This window comes from Pygocentrus nattereri, chromosome 18, assembly GCF_015220715.1.
Source record: "Pygocentrus nattereri isolate fPygNat1 chromosome 18, fPygNat1.pri, whole genome shotgun sequence".
Classification (NCBI taxonomy): Eukaryota; Metazoa; Chordata; class Actinopteri; order Characiformes; family Serrasalmidae; genus Pygocentrus; species Pygocentrus nattereri.
In genome coordinates this window covers 23,287,561-23,308,126 of record NC_051228.1, presented here as the reverse complement: position 1 = coordinate 23,308,126, position 20,566 = coordinate 23,287,561, and the positions used below count along the sequence as shown (strand labels likewise).

The window sequence follows — 20,566 nt, the reverse complement described above, 5'->3', positions numbered from 1 at the left end:
GGGGTTTTTGGATTAACTGGATTAATCAACCAATAAAACTAAATATTTCTGGTCTGAATATCTAACTATAAATCTATTTTTTTCATCTCACTTTATTGGTTTACCAGTATTTAACATATTTCAAGGCACAGTGCAATACATTAAAGGGTGGGTGGTCTTTTTGTCTTGAGGGGCCAAAGCAATGCTTGAGGTGGGCTGAAGGTCAGAAGACAAAACAATGAACAAATAATGACGGGAGGTTTCAAATGGTTTTTAGAAAGGTACTTTATAAAATTACGCTATATTGTGTTACTATGATACTTCAAAATACCATATAAATATAATTTTAAAAGGAAAATAAGTTTTATACAGTATACAAATACAATAATGGGCAAAAGTTTGTGCTCCCCAGCAAATTGTTTTTCAAAGTGAAAATTAGAGAACATCCTATACAGAGAACACATTTCTAAACATTTTAATGCATGATTACTGTTTATTTGCCCAATTTAACATATTGGGGGAAAATAATTGTGGCCTGTGTAAAAGTTGCAGCATATTTTATACTGCATGTTTTGCTAAACTCCATATATTTTGCTAAAACTCCATAAGTTAAACTCCATAACTCCACAACAGTGCTAAATAAACTTAATAATAAACAGGAAAAGGCCATATTTAAGTGTGTTCTCTGTAGAGGATGTGTTAACTACAATTCCACTGTAGTGGCTCTACAGTCTGGGCCACAGTGCATCCTAGAAATTGAAAACTGTTGTCTGGAAAGACCGATACGGTCATCAGGAAACCAAGGCACAGAGTTACTGTACACAGATCAGAGAACAGGACAGGTTTGAGTTACTGAAGAGCCACATGAGAACTGTCTGGAACTGGTGGACATTACAGTGGGCAAAGTGACGACACCTCTTAAAAGCTACACCAGTGAGCACTTATTTAGAGCAATTCTTTATTCAGAAGCAGAAACTAATAGGAGCAGAAATCTCTGGCCTTGAGAAACTTAGCTTATGATTTGTTTTATGACACTATTCATTGAAATCTCAAATTTCACCACAATTTCATCATTTGAGTCAGTGAGAAACTCAGTGGGTTCTCCACAGGCTCCTCATCTCCTCGGTCTTTTCTACTTAGTGCAGGGCTAAATGAAGCTGAGATACTCTGTGCTCTTGGCATGTTTTACAAAGCACCTCAGTCAGCTCCCCCAGCAGGCCAGCCTCTTTTCTCTCATCATGATCGATTCTCACTCTAATGCTAACACTAACACCAACCTTCTGCAGCTCTACATGTCATTTCTACAACAGAACTTCATGCTAAGCCCAAGCAGTGCAGAAACTGTGCTGATAGTGAAAATATATATAAACAATAATTATGATTAGATGTGAAGACATTCCAACAGTAAAAGAACAAAACATAGATGATCACACACACTTAAATCTGTCCAGCCCAAAGACAGAGGGACACAAACTATTTGTATATCTGTCAAATTGCATGAAAACCTGCTTTCTGTCAATGTTCACTCAAATAACACGCACCCATTTGCTGAACTGCCTTATTACAATGAGTAAAGCCTGATTTTGCTGCACCAAATACTGAAAGGATTCTGGCAACTGTGGCTTTTTTCAATAAACAAATTTGCCAGTACAGCAATGAAAACTAACCTGTGATATATTCTACATTATCAAGTTTAAAGTTCAACACCAGTCTAGCATAAAATCAGTTAACTACACTACTATGCAAAAATCATTTTAATTTCCTGTCAAAATGGCCATAACATACAGGACATTCATTTTTCAGCAGCAGGGAAAAACAGAAAACATTCATTTAATAGAAAATTATACAGAAGCCTTCAGTGTTACCCTGTGTTCACACCGGCAGCGATTTTTCACCTTTTGTCGCCTAATACGCTGGTTACTCATCGCCTGTGGGTGTTCTGAACTCGAGCAGACCATTGGTTGCGAGAGTTTCACTGACACCAAGCACAAATCTGGTGCGTTCCTGCTAAAAATAAAAATCCTGGTCAGAAATCACCTTTGTGATTATTTTTATTTAATCTTGTGCAGTCAGTATGTGGGAAAACAGTATTTGGTCTTTGCGATTACTGTCCATTTGGACGACGTCCAGCCGATCTCTTGCATCACGTCGCTGCCGTTGTGAATGCAGGGTAAAACTAAAGAAGCAAACTTTATAAATCAAATACGTCTTGGTTGACTTACTATTTTTAAGTAATAATGAAGTTTGTGTAAATGACATTTTTTGCCAAACTGTTGTTTAGGTCACTAACTGATGATGTCACTCACACTAAATAAAACTGTTTAAAGCTCAAGAAGGAGGCCATCTACTGAAGGAACACGAACAGCATGGTGGTCTGTCGGAATGGTCTTTCTGGTCGAAAAGAAAAAGCGCTTCATGAGTTCATCAGCTGTGGACGCATGGACACATTCATTGCCATCTCTTTATACACATACACTCACAGACAGTGGTTTTGTTTATTTGAACTGTGGGGTGAGTGCATAGGGAACATCTTGTGGCCACCTGGGACTGCACTACTGTGGGATGTTGATTTTACATAATACCAACTGACATGGCAGAGCCCAGAGAAAACATTTACCCCCCCCCCCCCCCCCCCCCCCCCAAAAAAAAACCCCTCTTACTCCACTCTCTCTAAATGAGCCATACTTTAAAAACACAGTGTTAAAAAAAATTTATTTCACCTAAGAGTGTAAAATGCATGTAATGAGATGTCGATTTAAAGCTGGATCAACTTTAGAATAACACTTACAACTAGTAAATTATATTTAACTAAATAGTTGCTCTGCTAACATTTCTGCATTCAGTGTATTAAGACCACTAATTACATTATGTGTGATGATGTGTGTGCTAGAGCTGCCATTGGGGCTGCAACAAATGTTCAACAATATTCACTAAATTTGATAATTCAAACAATCGAAAACAGAAAAGCCATTTCAATTACCCCTCACGTTTAATACTTTTATGAACCTACGCTCTTCTGTAGGGAAACAAAACATCTGTTTATCAAGTTAAATACCAAGTGCCTGCTCTGCACACTGGACACTGGAAGACTTGTCAGTCTGAGAGATTCTTCTCTGATTTGAGGCAACAGTATCACTTTAAACTCCAGCAGCAGTTGAAATATGTTTCCTATTGTTCTGGATTGGGAGCTAGCCAGCTAGGTAGCTTGGTTATATTTATTACAGAGCCAGTTTGGCTGGGATTAGTGCAAGCTCCATTATAAGATGGGTTTATATGGCTTAAAAAACAAGCACTGTACCATTTACCAACAAGAGATGACCAAAAAGCTGTTTTCATTTTGAAGATGATGGTTAAACTGATGCAGTTAAACTGATGCAGTTCACCCACTCACTCATCATTCCAACAGAGCCAGCAACCTGTTCAGGGATCTCCAGTTTAGCATTTTTAAGCCGCTTGTTTTTTGTTGAAATGTTTACAGTGATGATGAGAATTATTTATAGTGATGTTTTCCATTACATTTAAGTTGTATTAAAAAGCAAAAATAAATAATAATAATAAATAAAAATAATAAAAAATAGCAACCAACAATTACATATAATCAGCCTATTCAGCTCCTCCAGTTCACACTGAAATTCTAAGATTTCATGAGTATAACGGTTTCATCCTGAACTGCTTTTTGAACAAGGCACAATAAGAGCACTAAACAGAAAAGAGATTATTTACATGCATCAGTATTAAAGGGACAGTAACAAAAACTGCCTGTTTAATCTTCAGGAATAAACAGACATTTAATAATGAAACAAGACTATTTGTAGTACTTAAAGTCAAATACCATCATAAGTGGACTTCAGGCAGGGAAAAATAAAATACATGAAATGGAGGATGTGGGCACTTCAAGAGACCTTTCTAATCCAACAGTTAGATGCCTCATAGGGGGATTGTTCTAGCTATAAAGTCTTGCTCTCCACAAGCAAAAGGTAAGAAAATGATGCACTCAGCCCAAAATTCAATTTGATTCACAAAGCTGGATCCAAGTTCCAGTATTCTCATGATATTTTGAACAAAATATCAATTGAAAATAAAGAAAAAAAAGAAAGATGATAAAAGGTTTCATTTTTTTCTGTATTATAAGCATTTACCTTAAGCCAATACTCAGTCCCAATCCCTCTTGGGCTTTTAAATAGAAGAAAACATAAATAATATAGCATGAACAGTAAATACACTAAACCTAGGCATTTATTTGTATGATTATATCTGAGTATATGAATGCATGTTGTTGCAAGACTTACATATGATATTAGAGCTGGGAGGCAGAAAGAATAATTTGGGTGCTGATCTTATGTTGGTGTTTAGACAACACCGGTGTGTTAAATGGCATGGTGATTAAAATGTAATTCCATTGTGCATTTTCACACCTCCGCGACGTGTACGATCGTTACTGTGATATCACAATGTCATAATGCAGTGCTGAACCCCTAATCAAAATGTTTATAAAATTTCAGAAAAGTAAATCTCTCATAAAAGAGATTTTTTGCCTACACTAGCACAAACAAAAGCCCAGAAAGAAAAGCAATGAAAGGACAGCATAACAAGGAACAAGAGGGCCTCACATGACCAAATTACATTAAGAAGAAAACAGAACAAGACAGAGCGGCACACAGTTATCAAGAACAGTCTTGATGCATTTTGTTTGGGAACAGAATGTGATAAAAGTGCTTGATATGATGCGGATGTATTAGATATGATAATTGTGCAGCATTTCGTCTCCCCGTTCTGTTAGGAGCCACTTAAGGACAAGGCAAAATGATTGACAGCTAGACTGGGTACACAAGAAGTTCCCTCGAGTTTTAAAGAACAACATCGAAGAACCACAGGTGGCAGCCCCGTTCAAACAGGGTTAGCATAAAGGGTTAGCCAAGTGCTAAAAACAGCTACTCTCGAGGCAGAAACATGACTGTATTTGTTTATTTTTATCTTAGCTAAAGAGATGAATTCATAACTACAGCAGGTGCACAAATAAAAGTGCCTTATAGAGGCCTTTGCTGGGGTGGTCCCCACCTGGGGAGTTTCTTTAGCTCTGAGAGGGGCTGTCCTGTGGGAGATTATGAAGCGTGGGAGCTTGGAGTGGACCTAAATTCTCCAGGGAGGCTGACTCTAAGGGTGGAGATCCTTTCTGGTTCTGGAGCCTATAGTCTTGCTCAGTACTTTTCCCTCACTGAAGCTTCCAGACTGTTCCCGCTTGCCTTTAGCAGCCATGACTAAACCCACAAACAATAGCGATTCAGCAGGCAGCCTTTAGAGCAGGCCTCTTTCAAGGAAATAGGCTCTTGTTCCACACATACTTCCACACATGCATTACATAGGCCTTAGCAAGCCTGCAAATGATATGAAATTATTTAACCATTAGTAGTGTATGGGAAAATACTAGATACATACACTGCAAGGACAAAAGTATTTGGATCTCTAAAAGTGGAAGTGTTTAGGAACCGCAGCAACTCAATAACATCATCAATAATGATTGATTTGTAACGCTCAGTCATTTGAGCATGAGTGCATGTAGAACATAAACCCCTCCAACTCCCTGTGATACAACACGCTCAGATGCCTTGTTAACAACGGTGTTCAGGAAAAAGACGATATATGTGTTACCTCCCGAGGAAACCAAGGAGTATATCAGCAAAACAGTTTCCAATGTATACAATATATTCCACTTTTCCATACATATTGAAATGGTTCATTGAAAGTAAAGAACAAGTGTTCATTTTCTGCTAAATTTAATATGCAAGTTTTATTTATTTCTCTAATATACTGGAAAAATATTTAAAACTTGCCTTTTTTGAACAGAAACCTTTTTTTTCGCAAATATGCTGTATTCTGCAAATACAGTAACTATGCACTGATATGTGCAGAACATTGCTCTCTGTAGAGGATGTGTTAACTTCTTTTTCAGAAAATTTAGAAAAATCAACAACACATGTAAATTCGTGCTTCAACTATGAGCATAACCGCAACAAGATCCTTCCCTAGTTCGTTAGGTGAACAATAAATTAGCACTCCAACAACATTAATGGCTTAGCAACAAATATGTTCTGGACATCTGACAAAATAGGGGGGAAAAAAAAGAAAAGGATCAATAGTTGGGATCAGAGATGCGTTAAAGTAATGCATCTGAAATCTGTTTTAAAAAGAGTAGAAGCATCGATAAAAACCCAACTATGCTCCCCTCTACTAAATGGAAATCCATCAGTAGATATTCTGAACACTGGGAGTCACTGGTGCAATCTATGCAGCAAAACGACCAGTATGTAAGTCCATACAACTTTGCAAGCTTAAGTGGCAAAACATCCACATCACAGTAACACCTGCAAGCACGCATACGCGCACACACGCACACACACACACTTTTGTTATCCAGTTTTAAAATGTCTTTTGTATACATACACAGAAAAGAACTATCAGCAACGTGACTAAGCTTTCCGAACAGACAAAATCACTTCCTGGCTACAGACATATCAGCCTGGGAACTCGGCTTTCTCAAACAAAGTGACAGGGAAAGGAATGAGGAAAGTTACAGAGATGGAGTGTTTGGCACTAACGATGTGGAGAAACCCTGAGAGTGAGTGAGTGAGTGAGTGAGTGAGTGAGTGAGTGAGTGAGTGAGTGAGTGAGTGAGTGAGTGAGAGAGAGAGAGAGAGAGAGAGATAGATAGATAGATAGAGAGAGAGAATGAAAGAGAGAGACAGGAAGGGAAGAAGGAAAAAATGGGGACTGCAAGGAAACCGGTGTTTTGGCAGTCTATCAGAACAGAGCTCAACTAATTTCGACTAATAATTCTCTTCTCCAACAAGAGACCCCACAAACCCAGTTTGTTGCTCCAAGCAGCTGTCACTGAACCAGACAGAACCAATACTCCAATAAAACAAGCACAATCCAGCACATTTCATCCAGAACTCTTCATTTCCAATTAACAGCACCAAAATTTTAAAACACTTCATCTAATCTAATGCCAAAATAACCATTACATAACTAGAGTAAATACATAAAGATTAATGCTGCTGACTGAAACTCAATTAAGCAGAGTATATTACATAAACTTCCTTATTTTGATGATGTCAGACAGAAATCAAATGAAAAGCCATATTCAAGCTGGATTAGGGGTTCTTGTGTAGGCACTGTAATTGTAGTGATCACAGACAAGGTCAGAGTTTTTAATCCAGTATGAATCTGCCATGTCTGTAGTTTTTACAAGTCTGCTAAGTAATAATTCTGGAGTAAATTACCTTCTATAATTCACTGAACTTACAGCTTCCTCAGTAATAGCAGCAGTATAAGAATCCATATCACAGTAATGTAATAACAAAACAGAGTAATGGAAAACAGCAACTGCATTTTTCTTTTCTTTTTCTTTTTTTTTTTAAACTTAAAGACATGAATAACAGCTAAATGGTGCTTGCTCTGACCCTACTTCTTAATGCTCAAGTTAATGACAAAACTCTTAAAATTCACAACCATTGTAATATATTCCCTCATGTCTACCAAGATTACACACCAGCATTTGGAATTGCCATTGATAACGGGCACCACTCAACACTGAAATAAGATGTAAAGTTTCCTTCTTCATTCAGCATTGCATAAAGCTGAGTTAAACACAGGCTATCTGGGGTGATTTGGGAAATTACACAGATTTTTTTTATCCCATGTAAATTAGTCAGTCAAATCATGTATGAATTACAATACTGGACCTGCTCTGGTAAAACTAATCCAGCTCAAATAAGGTTTACGGGTGTAAAGACTTATATTTGGCTCCCTGTATAGTAATAAATATGGGTTATGAGGCAATAAAATACATGCAATACATACATGCAATTTCATACAGTACTGCGCAAAAATCAGACCATCCTTCATTTATTTAATTTACAATAATCCACTTGCATTAAGCAGGGGAAAGTTGAAGGAAAATTCCAGAAAAAATTATACAAAATATAAAGAAATATACGTACAGAGAAAATAGAAGATCTGATGATGCCAATTGCACACTGTGACGTAACTTACCACAGTACTGATAACATGCCATGTTGCCTTCCCTCATTACCAAATACTGTGTGCAGTAGCCCCCAGGACAGAATCTCAGTAATACTGCACGACACCATGTCATAGTCAAGAAAATGAAATGACAGTTGCAAGATAATATTAATGAAATTTGCAAGACGACACAACCGTTGCAGTGTAATTGTGAGAACCGAGTTTAACTCTGAGAACAAAATAAAATGAAAAGTGTATCTTGGTTAAAAGAAAGTGAATGAATGAATGAATGAATGAATGAATGAACAAATGAATGGACAGTGCCATTTTCCCCCAGGAAGGTTCATGGATTAAATAGCAGTGTCACTGCTGACAATCCATTACCAGCACAACTAGCTTAATCTGAGTGAAAGTGGATCAGCGTCAAAGGTGAAGAGTGAAATTCGAAGGTCAGGGGTCACAGGTTTACCTTTGTAATGAGTGTCCGGTACTCCTCCACCTGGTGATCGTTGTTATGGCAACCAGCCAGGAGCTGCCACACCTCCCCCCTGAGGGCTTCTGGGACACCACTGCGTACAAGTGCTGGTAGCTGCTTGGGCCGCACCGCCAGATTCATATGCCTGCAGAAAGAAAAAAAAAGTGTCACAATACCATCATAATTGTGATATCACCAATATTACATTGCCCATTACAGTCATAAACAGATTTAAAGCACAAACTATTCTAGAAGATGCTCTAGAATGCCAAATATCAAATGCCACTCTTGAACGTACACTGCCAGAGCTCATTTTAATGGAGAACATTAAGGTGGAAAACAAAAACAAGGGCCCTGTTTACACTTGGCATTTGTATGCCTCGAGTGAGGCTAGGTACAACTGTGAAGTGTGAACACTGTCCAACACGTCTCTGAGATGCATCTTGACCTGATAGCTGAAACTACCTTTAGTGGTGCTAAGGGAAACATATGACCTCATATCATTTGTTGTGTGAGCGCTAAAGCATCCCCCAGCAATGATGGACAGCATTATAAACTCTGCATAGATGAAAACAGATTTTCTTTCTTCAACACTTTTCATATTTATTTAGATGTTGTTCCATTAACAGCCCTATTGATCCAAAAGTTCATAACAGATCATATACTTACACAAACTAGGACTAAAAGATGCACCATATAAAAGGGCATTTGAAGACGAGATGCAAGACCTGGGCATTTGAAGACGCCTCTGTTGGAAATATAGGGAATCTAAAAGTCTGAGACCACAATCAAAATGACTGTATTCCATTTAAATCTGTAAATAAAGAATAACGTTTCAGAAGAAAAAAAAATTCTTGGTTTCACAATTTATGCTAATTAAGAAGGAGGAGAAATATTGTGATCTATTTCAAGGTCACTATTATATACTCATATGAAATTGATCATTTCTTTATACAAGATTTTCAGTTTTCTATTTTAAGCACAAATTGGATCTGTAAAGAAGTTTCGTGAGTGAATAGTTGCATTCCAGGTCATGTCCTATTCATGAATTTAAAGTTAAGGTCATGGACACCCGAGGAGGTACATTTGAGAAAATGTTTTTACAAATATTACAAATATAAACTTCTAAGATGGGCTGGTCTAAGCCAATTTCCCAAATTTCCTTCAGGGTGTCTAGAATGGGTTTGAAACTATTTAGCAAAATGCCTTGAATTAGTGAGATCAATCCTTCAGCCTGACCCTCCTTAAATAGTAACACTTCAAGGTCAGTCTGAATCCCTTCTGAATCTCCCATCCCTGATGGTTAAGGTAATCAGCTGTCAGACTTAAAGATATCAAACAAAAAAAACCTGTCCTGGGTAACCTCCTATTCTTCCTGCAATTTTTTAAAGATTTAAACAAATAATCACAAAACAAAAGAAACACTACACAGCAAACACAGACAAAAATATACACATAACAAAAATTGTTGTGCAGAAAAATAGTGCACATTCTTCGCAGTGGTGATTTAAGTACTCAAGTGGACATTACTACACACAAAATTGCTGAATTAAGTAACTGTTGTCAGCATTTCTCAGTGTTTCTAGTCTTGTCCAAATGCAGTCTTTTTTACCTGCACACTCCCATGTCAGTAAAGATTCTAATATCTTTTACTTTCTTTAAAATCTTCTTCTTCTTCCGGCTGCTCCCTTTAGGGGTCGCCACAGCGGATCATCTGCCTCCATCTTGCCCTATCCACTTGCCTCCTCTACTTTTACACCAACCATCTCCATGTCCACCATCACTACATCCATAAACCTTCTCTGAGGTCTGCCTCTTCTCCTTCTGCCCGGCAGCTCCATCTCCAACATTCTTTGACCAATATATCCACTATTCCTCCTCAACACATGTCCAAACCATCTCAACCTGGCCTCTCTGGCTTTATCTCCAAACTGCTCCACCTTCACTGTCCCTCTGATCTGCTCATCTCTAATCTTGTCCATCCTTGTCACTCCCAATGGAAATCTCAGCATCTTCATCTCCGCCACCTCCAGCTCAGCCTCCTATCTTTTAGACAGAGCCACAGTCTCCAAACCATACACCATAGCAGGACACACTACTGTCTTGTAAACCTTCCCTTTCACTCTTGCTGCTATCCTTCTGTCACACATTAGCCCTGTCACCCGTCTCCACCCACTCCATCCTGCCTGCACCTCTTCTTCACCTCTTTTCTACACTGTCCATTGCTCTGGATGGTTGACCCAAGATATTTGAAGTCATCCACCTTTACGACCTCTACTCCTTGCATCTTCACCTTTCCACCTGCCTCCCTCTCATTCACACACATGTATTCCGTCTTGTCTCTACTGACCTTCATTCCTCTCCTCTCCAGTGCAAACCTCCACCTCTCCAGATTCTCTTCCACCTTCTCTCTACTCTCACCACAGATTATAATGTCATCTGCAAACATCATGGTCCATGGAGCCTCCTGCCTGACCTCATCTGTCAACCTGTCCATCACCATTGCAAACAAGAAGGGGCTCAAAGCTGATCCCTGATGTAACCCTACCTTCACCTTGAAACCATTTGTCACTCCAACTGCACACCTCACCACTGTCTCACTATCCTCATACATGTCCTGCACCACCCTAACATACTTTTCAGCTACACCTGACTTCCTCATACAGTACCACAGTTCCTCTCTTGGCACCCTATCATATGCCTTCTCTAGATCCACAAAGACACAGTGTAGCTCCTTCTGATCTTCTCTGTACTTCTCTACCAACAATCTCAACGCAAAAATTGCATCTGTGGTACTCTTTCTGGGCATGAAACCAAACTGCTGCTCACTGATCTGAACCTCTCGCCTTAGCCTTGCTTCAACAACTCTTTCCCATACCTTCATGGTGTGGCTCATCAACTTTATACCTCTGTAGTTACTGCAGCTCTGCACATCACCCTTGTTCTTAAAAAATGGGGACCAGTACACTGCTTCTCCACTCATCAGGCATCCTCTCACTCTCCAGGATTTTGTTAAACAACCTGGTTAAAAAGTCCACTGCCTTCTCTCCTAAACATCTCCATACCTCCACAGGTATGTCATCTGGACCAACTGCCTTTCCATTCTTCATCCTTTTTAAAGCTGCCCTCACTTCCACCTTACTAATTCTCTGCACTTCCTGATCCACTATCTCTCCCCCCGTTGTCCTCCTCTCTCTCTCGTTTTCCTCATTCATTAGTTCTTCAAAGTACTCCTTCCATCTACTCAACACTCTCTGTTCACTCACTAGTACATTTCCCTCTCTATCATTTATCAGCCTAACCTGCTGTACATCCTTTCCAGCTCTATCTCTCTGTTTAGCCAAACAATACAAGTCCTTTACTCCTTCTTTACTGTCCAGCCTCTCATACAGCTCATCATAGGCCTGAGCCTTTGCTTTTGCCACCATTCTTTTCGCTATGCGACTAGCCTTACAGTACTCCTGCCTACTTCCTTCAACTCTCTGGCTATCCCACTTTTTCCTTAGCTGCCTTCTTCTTCTGAATACTCTCCTGGACTTCCTCATTCCACCACCAACTTTCCTTGTCTTCTTTCAAGGAGACCAGATGAAACTCCCAACACATTTTTGCCAGTTTCTCTCACCACCTTAGCTGTAGTTTCCCTGTCCTCAGGTAGCTCCTCACTGCCCCCAAGGGCCTGTTGCAATTTTTCCCTGAACTGCCTGCAACCATCCTCCTCCTTCAGCTTCCACCATCTAATCTTTGGCTCTGTCTTCACTCTCTTCCTCCTCTTTGTTTCTAATCTCATTCTACAGACAACCACCCTATGCTGCCTTGCTACACTTTCCCCTGGCACCACTTTACAATCTCCAATCTCCTTTAGGTGGCATCTCCTGCTAAGGATATAATCCACCTGTGTGCACCTCCCTCCACTCTTGTATGTCACCCTGTGTTCTTCCCTCTTCTGAAAATACGTGGTGCATATGAACTGACCACATTCAAAATTACACCATCAACCTCCAACTTCAGGGTCATGATCCTGTCTGACATTCTCTTTACATCAGAACACTTTTCACAAGCTGTTCCTTTAGGATTATCCCTACTCCATTTCTCTTCCTCTATACACCATGATAGAACAGTTTGAATCCACCTCTAATGTTCCTGGCCTTGCTTCCTTTCCATCTGGTCTTCGACCTACAGTAGTCCAATTTCCACCGGCATTGACCGATCCGGTATGGCAATCATATTTGTGATCCGCATGATAGTTTTGGCACAAGTTTTACGCCGGATGCCCTTCCTGACGCAACCCTCACCATTTATCCGGGCTTGGGACCGGCACCAGAAGTACACAAAGTACACCCCTAATGGCTGTTTTTTTTTTTTTTTTTTTTACTTTCCTTAAAATAAGCAGTAGAAATAGCTTGAGGTTACATTAATCCAATGTAAATCAACATGTCTTTGAAAATGCTGTTATATCTTGTGGAAAAAGGGTTTCCTAATAATGGAGAGAGTCAAAGAAGCTTTTGTTCTCTGTGGCAAAAATCAAGCAGGTGTGTAATGTTACTGTCCTATTTTTTGCAAATGTCCCAATTTTTTGCAGTGAAGTTGACTTGTTTATTCTCAAGCTAATGGTGATGTTAAGGAAGCATTACATTCAACTAAGACAGTTTGGTAAACGGTTACAGTAAAGGAAATAATGGCTAAATTAAATGTTTGTTTTCTACTCTTAAAAGCAGTGTGTAAATTAAAAAGACACTCCCATCTCCGTCACTTACACTGAGAGTTTTTTACCTTTGCAAACTGTGATAAACTGGCATTACCCCACCTCCCCATGGAAAACTAACTCATCTATACAGGGCTTAAGGGAAGAAAACACTTCACTACTACTGTTGAAATTGCAACCATACCAAATGAGTTTCATTTGGCATATGCATTTTATGCAGCTAGTCAGTCAGTTGGTGTGTCAGTTAGATACACTGACCCATCAACAACCCATCAATCCAGCAGGTTCCTGTACAATTTTTGAGTTTTTATGCATCCTCCAATACTTTACACACAGCTAGTAGTAACTCTTTACAAAATCCAGTGCTTTCAATGGTACAGCCCAATGGAAGAAGCATATATAAATAAACCTTTGCAGTATTCAGAATGTGAATACAAGAAACATTTTAGCTGTTAAAGGGTTCAGGTCAAGCAGGCGATTCAAAATACAGGCCAGTCAAATCCACTAACTACATGGAAGCTTTGTCCTTTAAAGTGGAGAATGCAGGGCTCTGCTCAATGAAGTGCAGTTGCCTAATTCAATGGCAATTAGGGACAAAGCACTGAAATTATTTGCATTGTTTCCAAAACAAGGAAAGCCAGGGGCTTGGAGGGGAAAAACAAGAGCAACGACAGACATGCAGATGTGACCAACACACACAGGCGCACACGCACGTGCAGTTCCAAGCCATTTGGTGCAGAGGCAGCCACAAGCCTTTAATTAAATTCCTGAGCTTTTTAATTGAATTCATCTCAAGGCTTTGATTAAGAACAATGAGAGTAATGGGAGCAGGAAATAATCTTAATAAGACCCTTATCTGACCATCCTCCCTTTCTCCCCCTCTTTCTCTTTCTTTCTTCCTCAGTCCACTCCCACCTCTCTTTCTCTCTTAAAATATCTCCCTCATTTCCCTCCCATGAATGAGTTCTCAAATTAGAATGTTCTGTGTGTGTGTGTGTGTGTGTGTGTGTGTGTGTGTGTGTGTGTGTGTGTGTGTGTGTGTGTGTGTGTGTGTGTCTCTCTCTTGTCTGGGGTCCTGTCAGTGAAAAAGAGGAATGAGGCAGGGACAGAAGGCCAGAGAAATAAATGGTTACAGAAAACTGCAGAGATGGCATGATACATTTTCTTTTCAAATACCAACACTGATACTGAAACCTTGATCAACTGAATATGATCCTTTTTACTAAGCACTTCACCGTTAAACACTTTAGAAAAGCTGTAAAAAACCTGAAATATTACTCAAAGTGCAAAATTAGTATTTCAAAATCAAGAAATTGTTATATGCAATAGTGGTGACAAAGCTAATGCCTTAATAATGTGTTAAAGCAACAGAGCAATTTTCTTCTAACACTGTTAATGCGGTTTTCTGGTCTCACCCTTTAAACCAATCCATGGTGACAGCCTGTGTGGTCAAACAAACAAGATTTGTTTCTTGCATCTGTAGTGTCATGACTGTACGGTCAGACTGTACGGACAGACTGTAGTCACATTTGCTTGTATATCCACACTGGCTGCCAGAGTAACTATGCACATGCACAAACACTGACCAAGAAGGGGCAAAAGCAAGCAAGCTAAAGGAATGATCACATCGTAATTCACAACAGCTTTCTACTTTTTAACAACTACAGCATGAACAGAGTATTATTAGCATAGGTTGATTTGGTAATCATACTGCTAACAAGCTATAGGCTACAGCACTAAAATTCAGAGATAGGCTTTTAGATCAAAGTTTTAAATGAAGCAGTTACTGTAATCTACAGCATATAAAGTAAAAGTTAAGTTACCTAAAATGTCTGTTTCAAGCTTCTATGCTCCACATTTAAGCTGTTAAATTGTAAACATGCACCACTTTTTTTTTGTCGAACATTGACACCATGAGCTGCCTCGAATGACCAAAAACACACACAATCGAATCTGAGTCACATATCCAGAAATCTGATATGAATTAGATTTGAAACCACCTACAAATGCGGCTTGAATTTAAATGGAAAAAGATTTAGATTTTTGTGCCAATGTTTGAGATTCACTGATTCACACTGCGGGAAACCTGCCCTGCTCAAATAAGATTTGACCTTCCTGTATGAACAAGGCCTATGACTGGATGTCAGGGATGAAACTAAAAAACTGTGTTTACTTAGTGGAAATCACACACTTTTCATGTTCAGATCATGTGCAGGTTTATGAACATACTGCTACTGAAGAACTGACAACATTAAATACATTAATCAAATACATAATGAAGCTTATTTTGTCCTCGTATATAGGTAGTTATAACACAATACACTGCTTTACAAATTAAAAATTCTTTTTATAGTCAAATTTAGCCTAATAGGAATAAGACAAAAGTAATTAATTGTGATTAACTATGTAAACTATTGGAACTAATTATAACACATTATTTTAATTATTATACAGCTCTACTATAGGTAAAAACTAGAGCTTGCCAATTTATTTAAGGACTTTAACTCACACAAACATACAGAAATAGTACTTCCAGTGCAAATGTTTGCAAAACTACACTATATATAAAATATAACGTTTAAAATTGACAGTATATCAGCATATAGCTTGCTAATATAGATCTCATGATAATAACAGATGATAAGAGCCTATATGTGGCTCCAGTTACCATTTGCAAGTTGCACGACCAGCAATTCTGTGATATTTCAAGCTACATATGTAACAGAATCTGGCAAGATCACTTTTTTTTTTACCTTCTAAAAACCAATCCAATATTTTCTGCTAGTATCACTCCAATATTGGGTATTGGGTACTGGACTGGTGCCATCTCTAAAAAACGGACAACAGAGGCGACATAAACTTCAACCATACAAACAAAACGAAATGTGTAAAGGACATGGCTAAACTGAGCCTTTATGCTAGTGCATCTGTGTGTAAAAGTTGTGTTGCAGTAGCAGCCTGTACCTATAAAATGAACCGAATAACCTCAACAAAACTGTTAATTTCTGCAAAGCACCCAGATCTTGCAGCCTCAATTCAGCACATAGCAGCCTAGCAAAGGACGGGCAGAAAAGCCAAAATGACTATATAACAACTACCACTGGAATATTTAGCATTCTCTCACATTCAGATGGGGAAAGAAAGCCAAAAAAGGAAAGAATATTGCATTCAAGTCAAAACGGTCCAGGCTGGAGCCTATGCTGCCGTCTTTTGTAATTAAATATTTAGATATAAAAGCACGTTACAAGTTTGGATGGAAGCATGAAGCCTCCTGGAAAAGCTGTGTCCGAGGGAGGGGGATTTGAGGGTGAAGGGTATGGGAGAGCCGGTGCGCATGGTGTAAAAAAAAAAAAATAAAAAATAAAACTAACTCACCATTTAGACAGCAGGTCTCCCCACGTCTCCAGAATCTTCTCAGCGCATTCTTTAGACACGTCACCAGAACCACTCAGCAATGGCTCATCATTGTCTGTGAGAGAGAGAGAGAGAGAGAGAGAGAGAGAGAGAGAGAGAGAGAGAGAGAGAGAGAGAGAGAGAGAGAGAGAAAGAGAAAGAGAAAGAGAAAGAGAAAGAGAAAGAGAAAGAGAGAGAGAGAGAGAGAGAGAGAGAGAGAGAGAGAGAGAGAGAGGGAGAGAGAGGGAGAGAGAGGGAGAGAGAGGGAGAGAGAGGGAGATAGAGGGAGATAGAGGGAGATAGAGGGAGATAGAGGGAGAGCTTAACTGTAAATGATTCTATATATGAGAACCATTATGATGCTCACATGAACCAGTAAGCATACTGATAGCTAGGACCAGGCTTCTGTGTGAGTATTGGACATAGCCTGAAAAAGTACTAAACGTAACCTACATAAGTTTTGTTTGAAGTTATTTAACACTAAGAACTAGGCTGAATAACTCTGCAGACAGCTAACAGCCTAAACCCAGTGTGGCACCCAACTCGAAGCTAACATGCAGTCATATAGGAAAGTTTGAGCACTCCTGCCAAGTTCTATTAATTCTCTAAGTGACAATAACTTTGCACATCCTCTAAAAGAAACAAACTCAAGCTCAAACTTCAGGCATTCTTTTGACCAATTTTAGTGCACCATAGCTGTTTACTTGTTGAGTGTAACATACTGGGGGAAAAAACTAAATATATTAAATGTGCCATAACGTTTTGCACAGGACATATTTTTTCAATGTTAAACTGCAAACAAACAGTGCATTAATGTTTCAGAAGTGTGCTACCTGTAGAGAACGTGCATTAATTTTACTTAGGAAATCAACACTACGTGCAATTTGACAAGTCTGCTCAAACTTTTGCATACGTTTGTCATATACACTAACAGACAACTGAAAGTTGTTCTTAAGGTTCATGGCGGCATGGCAAAGACATACTACTTTAAAGGAACTACATTTCTTGGAAATGCTTCTAGTGATTATTACTAATTATTATTATTATTATGAGTTTTTTTTTTTAAACATCTAAATCATTTTTTGATACTGTATGTTCCACATTTTCACTGTCCATTATAGTGATTTTATCATAGATAAAGACGTTAGGGGAGTTTCATTGCACATTTTATGGTTAAGGGGCCTAACAACATCCCATTAGCCATGAAATCACTGTAATGTATTCCCTATTGTGGCATAGTGCTTCAAAATAACTGGCCTTGATTTAGGAAATATTTGTTCACTGCCACATGTGCCTGTGTAATGGATCGAGCGAACGAGCAAGCGAGTGTTCCCACCTTCCTCCTGTGTAATGGATCATGTGAACAAGTGGGTGTGTGTCCTCACCTTCCTCCTCATCGTCCTCGGGCGGCGAGGGCACCATAGAGCCGTGGGATGCAGAGGACAGGATGCCGGGGCTTGCCGTGGTTTTCTTCCTCTCTCTCTCCGTCTCACTCTCCAAACTCACCACCTCATAGAGCGTATCTGTGTTACTCTTCCGCTCCAGCTGCCAAAGCAACACAAGCAGCAACATTCGTATGATTAGCAGGGAGATGGTAACCTCATGATTTGATTCAATTGCGATTCACAGGGCTGTGATGCGATTACAAAATGATTCTTGTAGAGAGTGGGAGTATCGCTGTGTCAGTAAAATATCTTCAAGACAGGACACTGTATCTCGGCTCCAAAGCGTGCAACGTAGTGTGAAAGCCCTGGTTCTCAACGACTGAACTGCCGTGCAGACTGCAGGTCACATAACAACGCAGTCTCGCTTAGCTAGTAGGTTAGCTACAAAAAGGCAAAGAGAGATTTAAGCTGAACATTTGGAGATGAATGGAATTCGTGTCTATAAGCACAGTTTGTATCCTGGAACGTTAAAGCTGCAATGAGAGACTGTCAAACACTAAAAAGTTGCAAAGATGAGGTTGCTTCTTGCTTCTCTTTCTAATTTCCTCGTTCCACATTAAATGGTGTCGCATTTACATTCTGGCACCTCAGGCAGAATGTAAATGTGGAAAAATGCAAACGAGAAGCTGGCAAATAAGAAGTGACTTCAGCGTTGGAAAACAGTCGTACCTTGAGAAACTTTTTTTTTGAGAGAAAAATTTTCTGGTGGAGACGGGAGGAAAACAGCTATAGCTTAAGCTTAAAGCAAAGCAAAGTAAGTCTGCATTTGCCTTTATATTTTTAGGACATAAGCACACACTGAGACATACTGGACATAAAATGTTATGCCTCCCAAGGTGGTTTGATTTTTGTTGAAAGGACAAAGCATCTCTTCTTAACATTTGGGTTGTCGACTCCTGACCTAACCTAGCTTCTAATGCACAGACTGCTGGTTGGATTTCTCGCTCATCCAGTTGTGTTTTTGCTATGTGCTGCCACAGACTGTCCAGGTGCTGCACTTCCACACTTCCATGTTCCACCTTTTGCGTTCCGTCAACATTACATTATGAATGAATTAAAATATTTAGAAAATGGATTTTTGACATTTATGAATAGATTCATAATTGTTCATGTCCGGATTGCGATGCATCTCAGAATCTATCCCCCCAACCCCTAACAGGTTTTTGCTTGAAATTTTATTTTATTTCTGCAATTTTATTAGTTTTGATGAAATTCTCTTTCAATAACACAAAATTGAGCCGACAACTAAAAATTTGCATAAAATAAACATACTTAAATAATTACATTATATTGGCTACTGTATGTACCACAAACACCAACAAAGTCCTTAACAAAGGGAGAAGAGCTGATCTTTCAAGACAATAAATACCCATATTTTTAGTTATATTTTGCACTTTTACCCTCTCATTTGTGATTTTTTTTTTCATTTCAGAAACTGAGACTACAGATGACAAGCAAGATGCCCTGTTTTCAAGCGGTATCAAACCTGTAGTGGAGAAGCTCTTGATGCTTACTGTAAAGATAAGAAGTCTTTTAAATCGAATTCTCTCAGGTGCTGAAGACTTTGCACAGTTCTGTAGATGGGGCTTAAAGCTATGTATGTATGTGAAGTTGCATATTATGAATTATAAGGGCTACAATTTGTGAGCAAAGCTGGATACAAAAAAAAAAATGAACAAAACAAAAGTAACATGTGTGTGTGTGTGTGTGTGTGTTTGCATTCACCTGTCGTAGTTTTAAGTAGAAGGTCTCAGTGTAGCTGCGTTTGCTGAAAGGCCAGAAGAGCCTGTCGGTGGGTGAACAGACTCTGACACGTGTCTCCAAAAGGAAACGCACTGGCTCCTCTACCTCTGTGATCACCAGGTCCACTGCCGTTGTCATGTACATAAACTTATCTACGCCAAACAACCACAATCATAATTAATCTTTTTAGAAATGTATTCATGTCATAATTTTGTGTTTTATCTGCCACAAACACAAAACTACACCACCGATCATTCACAGTCATAGCAAAATAGTTTTATGCCCTCACACATGCAGGCACAGCAAAAAAGAACTTGGTTAATATGATCAGCCACAGATTGACTGCTCATAAACATCTTTATGTGATCTAATCCATTTATCTGAAAAACAGAATAATAACTTCTATCAGTGGAAATTATTGCCAATTTCCATGAAACAAGCACAGAAGCAATCCAATATAAAATGTGAATTACTGTCAGACTGACTGACTTAAGAAGCTGCTTTTGCTTCAACTTCATTCACATCTCACTGTGTGTGTGTGTGTGTGTGTGTGTGTGTGTGTACCTTTGGGTGTTTCTTCATTGACAGCCTGAAACTGAGGCGTGTTGGGATTCCAACTCCCCGTGATGATGTAAGATTTACCATCTGAACTCTTTCCCATTGACTCCTACAAAGGAGAGGAGAAGAGAGTGAAAAAATGTGAGGATGGGAGCATAAAGGAGAAGGCAACAATAAGGAGGAGAGGAGAACAAAAAAAAAAGAGGACAGCAGAGAGGAAACAGAGGAAAGGAATGAGAGTCAAAGAGA

General features: G+C 39.1%; 1 protein-coding gene across 3 annotated transcripts in view; it reads right to left on the bottom strand.

Moving 5' to 3' along the window:
• Positions 1-20,566, bottom strand: part of LOC108433542 (rab GTPase-activating protein 1) — a 136,017-nt gene that overhangs the window by 74,485 nt on the left and 40,966 nt on the right. For all 3 annotated transcript variants that reach the window (XM_017708173.2, XM_017708175.2, XM_037546999.1), the window contains 5 exons: positions 20,324-20,426; positions 19,742-19,911; positions 17,957-18,116; positions 16,554-16,647; positions 8,471-8,621 (listed from right to left, as the gene is read on the bottom strand). In XM_017708173.2, coding sequence (XP_017563662.1) covers positions 8,471-8,621; positions 16,554-16,647; positions 17,957-18,116; positions 19,742-19,911; positions 20,324-20,426 — 678 coding nt within the window. The remainder of the gene's footprint in view (positions 1-8,470; positions 8,622-16,553; positions 16,648-17,956; positions 18,117-19,741; positions 19,912-20,323; positions 20,427-20,566) is intronic.